This window comes from Dunckerocampus dactyliophorus, chromosome 1 (assembly GCF_027744805.1).
Source record: "Dunckerocampus dactyliophorus isolate RoL2022-P2 chromosome 1, RoL_Ddac_1.1, whole genome shotgun sequence".
Taxonomy (NCBI): domain Eukaryota; kingdom Metazoa; phylum Chordata; class Actinopteri; order Syngnathiformes; family Syngnathidae; genus Dunckerocampus; species Dunckerocampus dactyliophorus.
The window spans coordinates 43,044,848-43,062,429 of NC_072819.1; the positions used below are offsets into that span (position 1 = coordinate 43,044,848).

General features: G+C 39.8%; 1 protein-coding gene across 1 annotated transcript; it reads left to right on the forward strand.

The window, feature by feature from the left end:
• The first annotated feature begins 1,025 nt into the window (after nucleotides 1–1,025).
• syn2a (synapsin IIa) lies at nucleotides 1,026–17,256 on the forward strand. Its single transcript, XM_054792647.1, has 11 exons — nucleotides 1,026–1,547; nucleotides 10,840–10,897; nucleotides 10,989–11,080; nucleotides 11,228–11,384; nucleotides 11,687–11,776; nucleotides 11,875–11,937; nucleotides 12,036–12,178; nucleotides 12,253–12,327; nucleotides 12,464–12,566; nucleotides 14,798–14,944; nucleotides 15,444–17,256. The coding sequence occupies exons 1-11, from the start codon at nucleotides 1,207–1,209 to the stop codon at nucleotides 15,576–15,578; spliced, it is 1,404 nt and encodes a 467-aa protein (XP_054648622.1). The 5' UTR covers nucleotides 1,026–1,206; the 3' UTR covers nucleotides 15,579–17,256.
• The last annotated feature ends 326 nt before the right edge of the window (nucleotides 17,257–17,582 follow it).

Below are 17,582 nucleotides of genomic sequence, written 5' to 3' on the forward strand. Positions count from 1 at the left end.
TAGCGAGGAAGTGATAATCAAACTGCAATATTCCGAGGGACGACTACATACAGCTGTATACACACACATATACTGTAAGGATTTAAGGGTACAATTTTTCCATCAACCTTTTTCAAACTGGTGGTGACCTCTAACGGTTGCAGTTTACTGATTTATTGATCAGTTTCCACCTCCCCTTGGTCGCGTGACGGCCAGAATGCTTTTACCAGATGAGATTAACTGCCTCTTCTGTCTATGTATCATCACAGAGGCACAACAGCTTCCTATTGATTAATTAAGAAGAATACCAACAGTAACAGGCTTGTAGTATAGCTTTAAAAAAACATTATTGGGCATTAGCAAAAATATGCACTACAGTATACAATGTTCCTCATAAGTGATTAAAAGTCATAGAAACCGTGACGAGGATAAGAAGAAGATATTATTATTATTATTTTTATGTATTTATTTTTATTATTTTATTATTATAATGTTATTTATTCATTAAGAAAATGTTTATTTGTTCTGTTTTTTTTGTTTGTTTTTTTACTATATTTACATTTTACATCCAGACATTAAGTACACATGTAAAATAAACAGCACAAATAGACCAAGGAGGTTAAAAACATGTTCTGACAGAAATTAGTTAATCAATAAGGGAAAAGGATTTACTGCTTTTGTGCCTCATTGGGTTACTACAACTGACGCACTGGCCATTTGTCCTTTACCAGCCATTTTAGATTTCATGGCCGACGTGTACACACACACACACAAGCACGCACACACACATCGTGCGAGAAAAAAAACGAGGCATCGCTGGGAGGTGTGAGACACTCATGACAGATTGTTCTCTAAAGCTTCGTGCACGTTTCCTCTGGAAACCCGCAATTTTCCTTCGCTGGGGTTCAAAAAAGATGCCTGTGAGCAGCACAATGTGGGGGAGGGGTAGCATAGAAGCACACCAGTGAGGGAGGAGAGGCACAGCAAGCGCATCCCTTGCAATGGCTGAAGAGAGTGCAGAGTGAGACGATTGGCTGGAGAAGGGTGTCACGTCACCAGCCGGCGAGGGAGCGCTCTGAGGATGCTCCACCAAGCTGGGAGGGTGCACACTCACTGGGAGTTTATGCTGAGATACCAGCCTTTGTCGGCAGTGCCCTAAGAACAGGGAGTCCTCTGCAGAGAGCTTTTCCGCACCTCACTGCTGCTCCATTCTCCTGCTCTGCAGCCATGAATTATCTGCGACGGCGTCTCTCAGACAGCACTTTCATCTCAAACCTGCCCAATGGCTACATGACAGACCTTCAGAGGCCTGACCCCACTCAGCCTCCACCACCTGCCTCCACCGCGCCTGCTAAGTCCCCCACAGCAGGGCCTACACCTCCCGCCACGTCCCCTGTTCCAGAGAGGAAAGCTCAGCCGGCGCAGTCCACCGGATCTGGTTTCTTCAGCTCCATCACCAACGTTGTCAAGCAGACGGCTGCCTCAGCAGGGCTAGTGGAGCAAACCTCAGTCACGACACCCAAGAAGTTCAAGACTCTCCTGGTCATCGACGAACCTCAACAAGAGTGGTAAGGCATTTATGTTTCTGAATTGAGATTATATTTCAGTATTCTTTTCTACTCAGATTGTGATTATTAGGTGAGCAGCCTGAAGATGCTTGCTCTTGCTAACACACTTGATTAATACTCACCACTAAAGACATGACATCAGGGCTGTCCATCACACACATCATTGTGGTTATTTTCTTAAACATACCAAACATTTGCTTTGTTAAAACGGATGCTCCACATGTTGCATCAGTGCTTGGAAATACACTAAATACTGCAGCGCTCCCCCCCATCATCAATGGGGTTTCCCTCCACGCACTATAAGCACATCACGTGGCCTGCTCTGCACTTACATACACGATTCACATACTAAACTGTATCTAGTTTATTAAAGACACTCGGCATGCGGCTGTATTTTTCAGCCTTGTGGACCACTGACAGCTCCACATTAAGGCATAATGTCTTTCACTGGATTCATTCACTGTCATGTCATGAGACTGCACATGTATGTCAAGACAACTCAGGGACAATGTCTCTTCTGATTGTAATACAATAAAAGCTCACACCATTTATTTGTTTGCACAGCTGATTATGATTCACAGCAGGTCATTTTTCCTGCAGACTGCAATTACAATTTTCCTGTTATGTAAACCAGAGGGTGGATGTGTTTGGATTTTACAAACGACTTTAACTGCTAGACAAAAGTATGCCTCTCAATAAGATGGCTGCTGATTATTCCATTTTTTTTCTGCTTGCAAGACAGAGTTTATTCATTCATTCATTCATGACAAGTCTTGCAAATGTTAGGATAGCAACTCTCCTAAGTCTGGTTGGAAAGCAGTTTCTCTGGTGCACGGCAGGCCATTTGTCTTGTATAAACCTGGATCAATGTTAATAAGATCAGGAGGGATGCCAACTTTGTGCATTAGCTCGCTCCACGTTTGCTGTGAGTGGAAAGCCAGACTGTTGTTTAGCAATAACATGCACTGGAGCGCACGATCCCGGGTGCTGCAGCTCAAAATGAGACAGTTGGGATGAATGTGTTATTCTAGCTCTCATTCGCCATTAAAATATTATTGTCTACAGTCGTCCCTCGGCACTTAGCAGAATTTTGCAGCTTCACTCTCTACTCTATACTAACATACACAACCACAATCCTTATTTATGTCTTAAATCAATTATTTACTCTTATTATACCTACTATGTTGGAAACGAGTGTAAAGGTAACTATAGGGGTGTTATTTTTAATGTCTAGCGGGCTCTAATAGAAGGTCGTAAACAGGTTTTCCAATAAAATATTCCATTTAAAAATAAAGAATCCTACTTCGCGGAAATTCACTTATTAACCAATTAACCGCAATAAATGAGGCATGACCCTATTGCCTAATGATAAAAGGCATTAACATAATTATGACGTTTATTCAATACAATATTTCTCGTCAAATACTTCTTCGTATGTTTGTTTATCCCCATACCACACACACTTGGGAGATCAGCTATTGTACTCCACTCAGCAACTTCCTCTCACTGAGTACTACATCTATTTTTCATGGCTGCTACATAGGAGTTGTTCATGTCAGGTCACCTGGTTTCATCAGCGCTGTCTCTGTTTGTGAGACCTTTCACCCAGTCGTTGCACAGTACATTACACACGGTTTCTCACATGCTCTGTTTCGGTGGTGCTATAAAATATAATATTCTTTATGGCTGATGATAGTCTTAGGCTTATTAATTAATGCAGATGGCTGCCCAACAATGATCTGACTGCGACATCTTAGCAGTACTTTGTATTCTGGTCATAAAGCAGCAAGATTAAAAGCAGAAAATATATATTTCCTGGCAAGCATTAGGATGATCGAATCTATTTTATTACTTTTGCTGAGTGCCTTCTGTCCTCTGCATGCTGGCACCCTTGTGCAGTGCTGTATGTCATTGTGCCGCTGCAAGATGAGACCTGTTTCGAGTGAAATCACATCCAACAGCAAGATCAAGCAGAAGCTTCCATTTTGCAATACAAACGCAGTTAAAGATTAGGTCGCTTAATGTGCTCATGACACCACAACTCATGTTTTTTTTCACCTTTTCTGCAATTGAAAAACAAACCAGTCGGAGACGGGAAAAGAAGTAAGAAGTTATGTCCCTTCCAGAAACGGGACTATGCATGGAATAAAGTGTATCATATTGTTGTGGTGCATTTTTGTTGATTTTCCGTTGTTGTTATACTGTATATGTTATAGACTTTATGCCCGCTCGTTGTGTGGCAGGCTTTAGCTCGAACACTAGAGCAGACGGAGTAAGCCTGTTCACATTTCCAAAAGACGCCATTCGCCACATCAGATTCTTTGGTATTATTCTTCAGCACATTTTGAGGACAGTTGTTTTGATACTGTGCCTCAGATAAAGAAAAGTTTGGGATTGAAAGTGTATGACCAGAGGGTGCTTCTACAATCAGCGATCCTCCCGTAACCCAGACCAGGATCTGCAAGTGAAAACACAAGCACTAATGCAGATGGAAATACACAAACTAAAACTCAGGACATTTGACTTTGTAAAAGCGTGCTAGGGTGGCAGTAAGTAAATCTGATTTTTTTCTACCAGATACATACTATGAATCTTCGAATGACAATATGGGTTTTCGTGCCAAATTTCAAGGCTAGCTAAACAGGGCCCGCTGCTCACGTGTCTTGTACCTTGCAGTCTCTGCATAGATCTGGCAGTGTCAATCACTGCCAGTCAAACAGCATACCTGTTGTGGCCGATTTTTTTATGTGTGTTATATCAGATGGTCAAGAAACTGCTCTGTCAACAAGCAGAGACAGTTCTGGCTTCTGAAACTAGCGCCAGCCAACAGTGTTTATTCTGTAAATGTAGAAAAACTAATGAATACAAGTAGGTATGTATTAACATTGTACAATGTATTAATACGTTCTCATCACAAAACGATACCAGTGAATGTTATTATTATTGTTATTGTTGTGAATATTTGGCTTTCTTCTCTTTGCTGTGATCCATGATTTCATGAGTTTGGTTGCCGGAAAGTGGAAACTGTCATAACCAAAGCCAAGATGGTGGCGGTTCAGAAAACAAGCAGGGGGTCGTTTGATGACCACAACTTAATTTCAGTCATATTTTATAATTGTTTACCAAAAATGTAATATTTTAGTCTCATGGGAACACCCATTTATTCTCAAGGGAGGTAAGTATGATGCCACTGAAATTGTAATGTACTGCAAGAAAAAATTATTATCTATCTGTGTTACTTTAATAAATATGTTTTTATCATAATAAATAATAACTAGATTTCCAGCCATCCATTAATTTGTATACCATTTGTCGTCATTAAAGCCACAGGTGAGCCAGAGCATGGTGACATTGGGTGAAAGGCAGGGTACATCCTGGACAGGTTGCCAGTCAATCACAGGACATTCACATTCACACCTGTGGACAATTTGGAATGTGTAAGGAAGCCAGAATACCTGGACAAAACGCACGCATGAGGAAATGCTCCAACAGTCTGATGACTGTTAAAGCATGCGTTAATCACTACCCCAAAATGCTGCATAATTAGAATTCCAATATATTAATTTAAAAATGAACATCTATATGATCTACTGATACTAAATGAATATGCCTCAGGAGCACGACTGCTCATTTATATCCATAGTCCTTGAGCTGGTATTAGACAAAATTGACAGTACTCCAGCAGAACAGAGTTTATATAAATATAAATGAGAAAATAAACTACTGAATTTTTAAAAATCATGATGGATTAAATATAAAGATGTAAAATAATGGGTTTAATGTCAACAAAGGAAGATGAAAATGTTATTATGCACCTTCTGTATGCACTTCTTACACATTGTACAGTATAGTTGTCCTTTGCCACATCGCGGTCTGATTGACTGTTTTTCAAAAATATATTCATTTATAAATCATGCTGTTTTGTGGTTGTATGCAACCTATTATTAGTCAAAAAATATACATATAGTGGTGTGAAAACGTGTTTGCCCCCTTCCTGATTTTTTATTTTTTGCATATTTGTCACACTTAAATGTTTCCGATCATCAAACAAATTTAAATATTAGTCAATGACAACACAAATTAACACAAAATGCAGTTTTTAAATGAAACATTTTATTATTAAGGGGGGAAAAAAATCCAAACTTACATGGCCCTGTGTGGAAAAAGTGATTGCCCTCCCTGTTTCAACCCCCCCAGAAAGGAAGTAATTGAAATCAATCAGTCTGGAAAAGGTTATAAAGCCATACCTAAAGCTTTGGGACGTCAGCGAACCACAGTGAGAGCCATTATCCAAACATGGAACAGTCACAAAAAGGGTCACAAAAGACAACAACAGCATCCGAAGAACCGCAGGCCTCACTTGCCTCAGTTAAGGTCAGTGTTCTTGACTCCACCATAAGAAAGACACTGGGCAAAAACAGCCTGCATGGCAGAAGAAAGAAGAAAACCACTACTGAAAAAAAACAACATTAAGGCTTATCTCAATTTTGACAGAAAACATCTTGATGATCCCCAAGACCTTTGGGAAAATGTTCTGTGGTCTGACAAGACAAAAGTTGAACTTTTTAGAAGGCATGTGTCCCATTACATCTGGCATAAAAATAATGCTGCATTTCAGAAAAAAGAACATCAAACCAACAGTAAAATATGGTGGTGGTAGTGTGATGGTCTGGGGCTGTTTTGCTGCTTCATAACCTGGAAGACTTGCTGTGATAAATGGAACCACGAATTCTGCTGTCTCTGTAAAAATCCTGAAGGAGAATGCCCGGCCATCTGTTCGTGACCTTAAGCTGAAACCAACTTGGGTTCTGCACCAGGACAATGATCCAAAACACACCAGCAAGTCCACCTCTGAATGGCTGAAGTACAACAAGGAGCCAAGTCTAAATTATGTCTTAAATTTTTTTATTTCTCCGATTATGTGTACTATTTGGTAATAGGAGTGTAAAGGTGACTATAGGGGTGTTATTTCATATCTAGAGATATGTAATAATGCTAAACCCACTATTCAGAAGGTCGTAAACAGATTTTCTATGCTCTAACTATGAAAATATTTTATTTAGAAATAAGGAGTCCTACTTTGCTACTGGGTCTGGAACCAATTAACCACATTAAATAAGAGATTACTGTATATACGGTACATGTCTTATACATATACCGTATATACAATAATCCCTCGTTTATCGTATACATCATACATTGTACTGTATACATGATGTATACAATAATAATCAATGAAGCCCAAACCATAATTGTTAATAAAAAAGAATGTGGCATTTCCATGTCATTTTCAGCATTGCATGTCTGCAACATATACTGTAACAGCACTCACCATTTGTGCATGCACATTTAGCTCACGCAGGCTCAGCAATGCTCATGCCACTGGAAAAAATGTCCAGTTATGGATTCAATATACTGTACAACTAGTATATATCCTATCAGGTCACTGATGGTTTCCAGTCAGTTATGACATGAATGCGAGTGTGAATGGTTGTCTCTCTGTGTTATTCCAAAATTAGCAGTTTACACAAAATACAAGACATTGTTATTGATAATTATTTGATGAAGCACGCACCCTGTTGTTAGGATAAAACCGCTCAGATAAAATAATGAGCACTGATGATTCTGCAAGTCATCCATGCAGGTTTGTTTGGCTCCAGGAAGACTGTGCTATAAATTGCTCTTGTGGTGGGAGGAGCAGATGATTCTCTCTCACTTAACATGAAAATGATTGCCAAAATGTTCTTTTTTTATTATACCCCATATAATGTAAGGAAAAGAAACCACACGTTTTTAATAACTGGTCACTTAAGACTAGGGATGTCACAAGATCTCGTGTCACAACATGTTGTGAGATAAGAACGTGACAAGTTCCTCGTTAGGCCTGGGACGATAATAAATAAATGAATCAAACAATAAATGAAAATGAACTGGATCATTTTGCCAGCCTCAATATATTGCCACGTGCATGTGTGTCTGCCTTCCTCGTCTCCCGCCTCCAAACAGGCAGGAAGAGAGTTCACTTTGTGAATTGGGCTCAGTACCGTGGCGCATTTGTTCCATTAAACAATGGCATGAACGGCGTGAGCCCTTTCATCGGTCATACAGTCTTTTTGTCTCTGTGGGTGGAGGCGGAGAAGCTAGCATCCACACATCCACAGTGCAGCCGAGTGTCGCCTCGTGAGGAGCAAATCAAGGTAACATAGTCGAAATTAAATTAGTAGATCGCAATATTTTGTCATACATTTTTTCTATTTTTACTTTACTTAAAAATTAATGTTAAAATCTTGTCTCGTCCTGTTGACCCAGTCTTGTGTATTGTCTCGTGACACCCCTACTTAGAAGTGCAAGCTTTCACAGAGGAGCATGTCAGCAGCACTCAGCGAAGGAATGTATTTATTATATCTCATCCTGCCAACACACACGTGCATGTGTGAATGTTACGTAGGCTAAGTGACGACATATTAAAATTCAGTGAAGGTTCCTGCTTACCAAGCTCTCCTGTCAATCGTCACAGTGAAAATCAGTTTCACGGTGTTTAATTTGGCAGGACTTCGACATATCAGTCTGATAGCTTTAATGAAGCTGCATGACTTTATTATCTCACCAGTCACACTTACACTTTATTATCAGTAATACTCTTCTTATTTATTATCTAATCTTTAATTAAGGTCAAGTGAAGTCATGTTGATTCCCCCAACAAATAAATAATGCAAGTAAACATCTGCCATCATGCTCCCCCGGTCCCCTAGCGTGCACGCAAAGGCATCAGTCACGAGAAAATGCAGCATATGCAGCATGTAGGGAAGCATTGCGGGTATATAAATGCTTTACGTTTTTTGGATATCTGCCACCATGAGGAGAACAGGAAACCTTGGTCGAAAGATGTGATGTGGTGAATATTAATACACTTGGGTGATGTTCTTGCATACATATTTGGTATCGCTGTATGAGGTACAGAATAGAAGTACTCCCACTGTGGATTGAAATGACAGGCTTCGTGTTGCATAGTCCCTCTGCTTGTTTTGGAAACGCTTTATGTCTCTCATCCATTTGATCTGAGAGTACTCAAACTGATTCATATTTGGAGGCATATTCCACCACAGTCAAATACATCCCCACAATGCAATTAGTGTCTAAATGAATTATTCAGCGTTATAGCCTCAGTAAATAAGCAGGAAGTGCAGGGTACATGACAGCAGTAGGCAAGAACTCCCTAAACATTTTGAAGTATCCTAGAGATGGGCTTCTTGTTTTGTTCAATGCTGTCTTTGTATTTGGAAATGCTCTGAAGAAAACCTCCTCCATAGCCGCAAGAAAATATTAAGGACACATGTTTTCTTTGGGGTCCTCTTTGGTCTGATAAATATTCATTACCATGCTAGTGTCTGCTGCAAGGACAGCTCAGTAGCAGTATAAAAAGCCAAAAATAATACACGTTACTAAAACTAACAAACTGCATGTTATATGAGCAGTTCTCATTTCTCTGGGAGGTGTCACTTGTCAGGTATTGGACATTTCTAATCTTTATGCTCTGGGAAAAGTCTCCTAGGTTACATAGTAATCCACAAAAAAATAGAACAACAAGAAGGTTTTTATGCAGGGTTCATCAAAATACAATGGTAACTCGGTTTTCATCATTAATTTGTTCCAAAAGGTTCAACAAAAACCGAAACCCACAAAAACCGATGAAAAAAAAATCCAATGAATCCGTTCCAGACGTCCAAAAATATTAACAAAAATAAAAAGAAAAATGGCCGCACGGTGGTCTAGTGGTTAGCACGTTGGCCAACACAGTAACAGCTTGGAGATCGGGAAGACCTGGGTTCGATTCTCCCCTGGGCATTTCTGTGTGGAGTTTGCATGTTCTCCCCGTGTGTGTGTGGGTTTTCTCCGGGTACTCCGGCTTCCTCCCACATTCCAAAAACATGCAGGTGAGGTTAATTGGCGACTCTAAATTGTCCATAGGTATGAATGTGAGTGTGAATGGTTGTTTGTCTATATGTGCCCTGCCATTGGCTGGCGACCAATCCAGGGTGTACCCCGCCTGTCGCCCGAAGTCAGCTGGGATAGGCTCCAGCATGCCCCCGCGACCCTAATGACCCTAATGAGGAAGAAGCGGTATAGAAAATGGATGGATGGATAAAAAGAAAAATATCAAGAATAATTGTAGTTTTGCATGCAGAAAACAATGCAAAATAATTACAAATGACGAATGTATGGAACTTTGTGTTGATGCAAACTTCTCGTACATCCGAGAGATTCAACCCAATCGTGTTTCTCACCTTCTTTATCAAAGTACCGGCACTTGCAACTTTCTTTGGCCCCATGGTGGGTTATTTAGCGCTGGGACGAAATAAAAAACGCACGGACAGTGAGTCAGCAGTGCGTACGGTGCTTTGTTTGCAAACAGACAATAAAATATCTTATAAAAACCAAGACAGTGTACGAAAACCGACGCAAAATTTTGCTCAAAATCTTCGACCAAAACCGAATCATACAAAAACTGGGGCGTACAAAATTGAGGTTTGACTGTATAAAGCAGACATTTTGCAGACATCATCAGGTCTGAAAGCAATTAACTGCGATAAACAAGTGATTACTGTATTAGCAAATCCAGCTCTAATTTAATTGCCCAATGAAAAAATATGAAAACCAGGACATTTTCATCACTTTCTAAAGAAAAACCACAAAAAAAAACGAATGGCCAGGACAGGAAGTGAAAACAGAACATGTCCTGGTAAAACACGACATTTGGTCATCCTACTCATTAGCACTAGTGTGGGCTCTAATGTTGCTGTTCAATATTGTGAGCGATGCTTGTACAAAGTTTCAACAATTGTCTTGTTTTCTTTATTTTCTCACTATGTCTTTGTGTCTTCCACTTCAGCTTGAGGGCAATTAGATACTAAATATTCTGAATGAAACACTTATATGCAATATAAAGGGTTGCGTACTCTTTTGGGAGTGTTTTCATCAAAACCAATTAGTCATGTGGCATCATATATTAGATGTTTACAAGTCCAATATCTAATAGCTTACTAACTTTACCCTTGAGAGCCTGTAAAAGTAAGTTACACTCCTGGGAGCAAGGAAATCCAAAATTCCTCACCATACATTTAAATATGATGTTTAATGAGTGGAATGTTGTGTATAAATTCTCAGTTGTAGATTGTAACATATACTATATATTATGACTGGGTTTGAGTTTGGGCTTTAAAATGAAAGGCCCTATTTGGATTTTTTTTTTCTTTTATGACATGTTAACAATACTCCATTTGTTTCCATCCAGGGTAAAGTTATTCCGGGGGAAGAAAATATATGGAGATTATGACATCAAAGTGGAACAGGTGAGTCACTTTATCCAATTAATGAGCTTTTGTATTAAAATATAGAAAATATATCTGTCCTCATGTGATAATATAAACATGAACTCTCTAGGCGGAGTTCAGTGAGATCAACGTCACGGCTCAAGCCAATGGGACTTGCAATGTTACCATGCAGGTTTACAGAAATGGCAGCAAGGTTGTCAGGTAGGACACACACACACACACGCACGCGCACACACACACACACACACACACACACACACACACACACACACACACACACACTAAGTTACTGGTTTACTTTCTGTGTATCTAAATATGGTGCATATTTTTTCTTGCTTCGTTTTCTAGGTCATTCAAGCCAGACTTTGTGCTCATTCGCCAACATGCCTTCAGTATGACCCAAAACGAAGATTTTCGCAACCTTGTAATCGGTCTGCAGTATGGAGGCGTTCCAAGCATCAACTCGCTGGAATCCATCTACAACCTGTGTGACAAACCCTGGGCGGTGAGGCCCTCATTATTGTAGTGTAAACAACCAAACTTTCACATGCATATTCATTTTGAGCAGGGGTCTCAAACTCATTTTAACTGGGGGCGGCTGGAGGTAGCATCTGGGCTAATGTGCCTCTGACCATCTTCCCAGGGTTCATGGGCCACACTTACACTAAACCTTGCTAACTTTGATTTTTCAACCACAAAATTTGGTCGCAAGATTGAGACCCCTGATTTAGAATCTTCAATTAACTTGTTTTTGGTTTGTGGGAGGTTTAAACAAATGCAAATAATGATATATTTCTATTTGTCCAGTTTGCCCAACTCATCAATACCCACAGGAAGCTGGGTGCTGACAAGTTCCCACTGATTGAACAGACTTTTTATCCAAACTATAAGGAGATGGTGAGAATACCAAGTCTTCCGAGTGTCAAGATGTCTGAGTCATGATTATTTTATTTTTGATATGTATTTTGAAACACTCAAATGTTCATATCTTATAGGCAAGCATGCCCTCCTTCCCTGTGGTTATCAAGATTGGGCATGCCCACTCTGGTATTGGAAAGGTTTGGCAGTTACACTTGTTTGAAAGACTGAGCATTTAACATTAGACGCATTTCCAGCAGTGTTTGTCATTGCTGGTGTGTCCTTGTGTGCTTTCCAGGTGAAGGTTGATAATCACAGTAAGTTCCAGGACATTGCCAGTGTCGTGGCTCTCACTCAGACATACACCACTACTGAGCCTCTCATTGAATCCAAATATGATATCAGAATCCAGAAGATTGGCGCTGACTACAAAGCCTACATGTAGGTGTTATTACACTCCAATCAGTCAGTGATAAGGGCAGGAGTTGTGTAATGTTTGGCTCTTCACACACCAGGAGAACATCTATATCTGGCAACTGGAAGACCAACACTGGGTCGGCGATGCTGGAACAGGTGGCAATGACTGACAAGTGAGGGTTGACAAATGAAGTCTATACGTCAACACACAGCCAACCATTGTAGTAAAAAGCTGAAGAGAATGAAGAGAAACTGTAGCTGGATTGATTAAGGCTATGTTCTAAAGTGTCTCTTCCTGGATTCTTTCAGATATAAGCTTTGGGTTGACACTTGCTCAGAGATTTTCGGGGGTCTGGATATTTGTGCAGTCAAGGCCATCCATGGGAAGGATGGAAGAGATTACATCACAGAGGTAGGAGGCTCAGATCTCACAGCACATCTTGAGAACAGCAACCAGCAGTTCACATTTCTGAACTATTGCAAGCTGTGGTTAAAAATGTGTACAGTACTTAGACCACAGATACCTACATTATCCCATAGGATTCAAACTTAGTTGGGTAATTGGGTCTCTAAAGGATCAGCATAAAACTGTGAGATGGAGATTGCTGCAAAACATAATAAGAGATTGATAACTCAACGGCAGAGGCAGTTGTGGCCTGTGTTGAAATCTCTTTAAACACACTGAATGTTCAGTAATAAAACTGTGTGTTTTAGACACAACATTCAATGTACATTCAGATCTATGTACTGTATCCTACTGCGATACAATAAGCTTTGATAGTTTGAAGACAGGTTAAAATTGTGACCAAAGAATAGTAAAACAAATATATTCTTTGCTCAACAAACCGTTGATGTCAACGGGTCTTTCTCTAACATCTAGAACAATAATCCCTAAGAGAGCAGAACCATCAGTCTACCCACTGACTGTGAGTTTTAATATGGTATTGGCATGGATCTTCTGTGAAATAAATTGGGTTTTGCTGTTATTAAATAGTTGAAAGTTTATTTCAGAATTTGAACTACTAAAGAAACCACTGAACATGCATTTGACCAAGTAGTGATGGGAATTTTGGCTCTTTTAAGGGAACTGGTTCTTTCGGCTCAGCTGGCTCTTTTGGTTCTTAAACAGCTCCTCCTTTTTTCCTCATTTTTTTTGTTGTTTAATTAGTTTTTTACTAAAATAAAACACATTTCTAATGTAAAAATCAAATATGGCTTTCATTATGTACGCAACATGAACATGGAGCAGAATACTACACAAAACACATCATAAAATACAAAAACAAAGACGCCTGTGAATATTCTCATTCATCCCGATCATTGTATTCTCAGGGCATTGAATTGATCGCAACTGGACTGTTCAGGCTGCCCAGTTGCATTGCATTCAATGCCCTGAGAACAGAAACAAAGACCCATCTCAACTAGGTAAAAATGTCTAATCTGATTGTGTGTATTTGTACATTTCGAACTATTTACAGTGAAACAAAACAACATCAACGAAACATCATGTCTCCGTCCCCCTTCTGCTAAGGCTCGACACATGGCACCACACATTTTAACCAATCATGTGCAGCTTTAACAGAAAACAAGATGTTACGTTATATAAAGGTTTGTACCCCACATGCAAATATTTTAATAAAGCAACGTATCAACAAAAACAAAGTTCAGTAAAGGGCAATGGCATAAAAACTAACAGGAAAAACACAGTGGAAGCAAAAGGTGCAGGGGAAAGGTTGCAAACAAAGAAACACACTAACAAGTAATCCGCAAGGCAGAGGAACGAAGTCTATGCGAGTGTGACAAGCAGGCATCGAACAAAGAACCAGCGTCTCACAGCTGCAAGCTGGCAGCTTAAGTGGAGTGGAAAGCAATCAGCATCAGGTGCGTTGTCCCGCCATCAGCCGGAACAATGACATCTGAACAAAAAAAAAGACAAAAAAACCCCTCACAATTTCACGCATATCTGCAGTCAGTTTAATCTACAATTTCAGTGGATTCATAATCACAGTATGACTACGTGTTTGGAGCTATTAATTGTGTTGGTAAATGTGGAGGTGTACTAAATTACCAAAAACGCTTTGCGCTCGATTGGAAACCGAAAAAGTACACGCTGACGTTGAAACTACGAGCAAAAGCTACAGGCAAAAAAGAAATAAAAAGTTCATAGATATTGCTGTACACCACTGTTCATTAAATATTGCTGTTTGTTAAACAAGCAACAAAACATTGATTAACTATTTTTGATTAACTATTAACTATTGATTAACTACTCGTAAAACTACATAAGCATTTCCGCTTCCGACGGGGAAAGTACACCGCTTTTGTTGTCATGGTGAATCGGTGACTCTGTGATCAATAGAGGGGTCTATTTAACTGATCCGGATTGGTTTCACGTGGCTTGATGCATCCGTGTCTGCTCAACCTGGGTCGGTCTTGTCTGAATCCTCCGTTCATGCAACGAAGGCAGGGACCAAAATTGGGAAAGCGACACAAGATGAGCAAAATCGACGGCTCGTTCATGCCAAAGAGCTGGCTCTAAGAGCCGTTTTGTTCAGGGAAGAATAACTGAGCTACATGTAACACAGTATGTGTTTTTAGCCCAGATTGCATGATGTGATCTAGTATGTGCTGAATGTGATGTAGGTGGTGGGCTCATCCATGCCCCTGGTGGGGGATCACCAGGCCGAGGACAGGCAGCTCATCTCTGACATGGTGGTGGCTAAAATGAACCAGATAGCGGAGAAGGATGCAAATGCCCCCAAGAAACCCATGACAGTGCAGCCATCCCAGGTAGAGAAGCACACACATTTGCAGAAATTGTTTGCTATTGGAAAAAAACGTTTGTCACTGATGCTTTAGTTCAGGGGTGTCCAAAGTACGGACCATTTGTGCCCATGGATTGTTTTTTTTGGCCCATGGCACACTGCAGAAATATAAATAATTAAAAAAAACAAAACAAAACATGAAAAAATTGAAAATAGAGCAAAAAGGCATAATGTTGATATTAGTAACTAATAATAACAAAGCTTTGTCTTTAAATGTTTTTTTTTATCCTCTTTTAAAAAATCTAAAAGTATTTTTCAGTATGTGGCCCTCGGTGGAAAAAGTTTGGACACCCCTGGTCTAGTGGTTGACTCCCCTGACTTCAGTTACAAACGGCAGGTTTAGTCCCTTTCACCCAAAGTCAGCTGATACAGACTCCAGCTGCACTGAACGGGATATGTGGTAGAAAATGGATGTATGGAAAAATAATGTCCCACTTGAAATGTTTTTTTTTTAATCACTTCAGGGTGTGGGCCCCAAAGGAGAAATAATAGGCGAGACCATGAAGAACGGTGCTGGCCGCCCACCTCAAGGTTGTCTTCAGTACATCCTCGATTGCAATGGCGTGGCCGTCGGTCCGAAACCAGTCCAGGCTAACTGAATCAGCCAGGAGGAGAATCAGTGGCGTATGTTCAGCTTAACACAAGTGTGTGGATGCTGACAGCTTGGATCACAACTGGGTGACCGGACCCTCAGCTCACAGCAGCTGAGTGGCTCCCTGGACTGTGTTTTTTAACTCTATGCAGAGTCCAAATGTACTGTCTACTTGTTGATTTGTGTGCTTGTATCGGTCACCTGTGTTTCAGTAGCTGTGGATTTTCTTTGGGGCTGCTGTGGATGATGTAAGAAGCAGACTGTGCCTACAATGCGTTCAGTGCCGCTCTGTGCTACCTGTTTGACCAGCTGTGAGCCTTTCATTTAACCTTATCGGTTTTATACTTGGCTGTGTATCTTTCAATAGGGTTCAAACAGTGGAAGTTAGTTCTTAATACGTATACAATACTTGGGTGTGGTGGGTATGGCTGTGGTGATTATTTTCATACATATGATAGATATTTATTTTTGTTTTGCATGATTGATACTAAACAGAGAAGAGGGATGTAACATTACTGTTTTATCTAAAACGTGTTTTTTGTGATTCATGCATTGTAAATGTGGCAATGCATACATGTATTCACTACCAACCATGCATTAACACCGTGATCTGCTACTGCCTTCATTTTAGTCACAAAACAGATGATTTAGAGTGCTAACATGTAATTAAAATTTAAGATGTTATATAGATAGATACTTTATTCATCTCCAAGAGTCATTGCAGACACAGATATATATATATTATATTGTATGATTTTGAACCAAAGATCCAATATTGAAATTAGTATTTAACCCACAATGTAAAAATATCAGCAATGCTCTCCTTAATCCTACATTTTGCTGTTAGAGCAGCACTCTCAAGATAGTAGTTTAACCTGTGACCAATCACATGCCAGGGAAATAATGCTGTATCAAATAGGTGTTCTCCATTTGTCAAATTTGCCACGAAATGTCCTTCTGTGACCATGCACTGGATATCAGTGGTGGTGGTGGTGTTGTCATGACAACCATACAAGTGCTCTGAGTTTGAGCTTGGACCTGTTACTGCTGTTCAGAGACTGAACACACAAAGATAACACACTCCTCCTGTGAATAGATGGAAAGTGCAATATTTTATTTTCTACTATTACATATTTCATTTGAAGTCAGCTCTTCCATGAAATTGATTCAAATAGCTATAGTCAACCATTTTCACACAAGAGTCACAATCGGTTGTTTCTTGTCTTGTGGCTGTTTGGGCTACATCGTGATGCAACTGACATAGCAACCAAGTCATCTGTAAAAAAACAACAACTTTGCACCTAGATCTACCTTGATAGAAAATCTGTTCTGCAAGCTGTGTGTGTAATGGTTTTCCAAGTGTATCTGTGAGTGTATCTGTGTACAAGCCATGCCTGAGGCTTTATGGATGTGTTGTACCGTTCACTAGGAAATATGCCATGACATTGATTTCTAAGGGAGAACACACAATACCAGAGAGTCTATCTATTGAAAGTGGATGTGTTTTTCTGCCAGATAAAACCTATTCAGACCTGAGGAGCGGTAACTATTAAGGGCCATGATAGCTTCATATGCTGTTGTACTGTTTCAATCTTGGTCGGAATACAATATGTTGTGGAAAGATCCACAAAGGTTATTTCCCCTCTGTCAATGGCAATAAAGCTTCCTTTGCAATATACAATTTACATTTGTGTCCTTGTATGAATGAGTCTATTTCAACTTCACTTTAAGTCACCAAATATGGTTCCTTGTCCTATAGGCCTAAAGGTCAACAGAAAACCAAATTTCAGTGTTTGAGGAATATTAGTTCCTATACTAGTTTATATATATATATATATACAGTATATATAATTATATTTAATTATACATTTTTCAGTTTATTTATAATGAGCGCTATTGGCCGGGGGTGTCGTGTAAAGGGGAAAAGTCAGGACAATTCCAAGGTCCCTTGACTGCCAGGGGTCCCAAAAAAAAAGGTAATTTTCCATCAAATTAGTTATTAACTAATTCC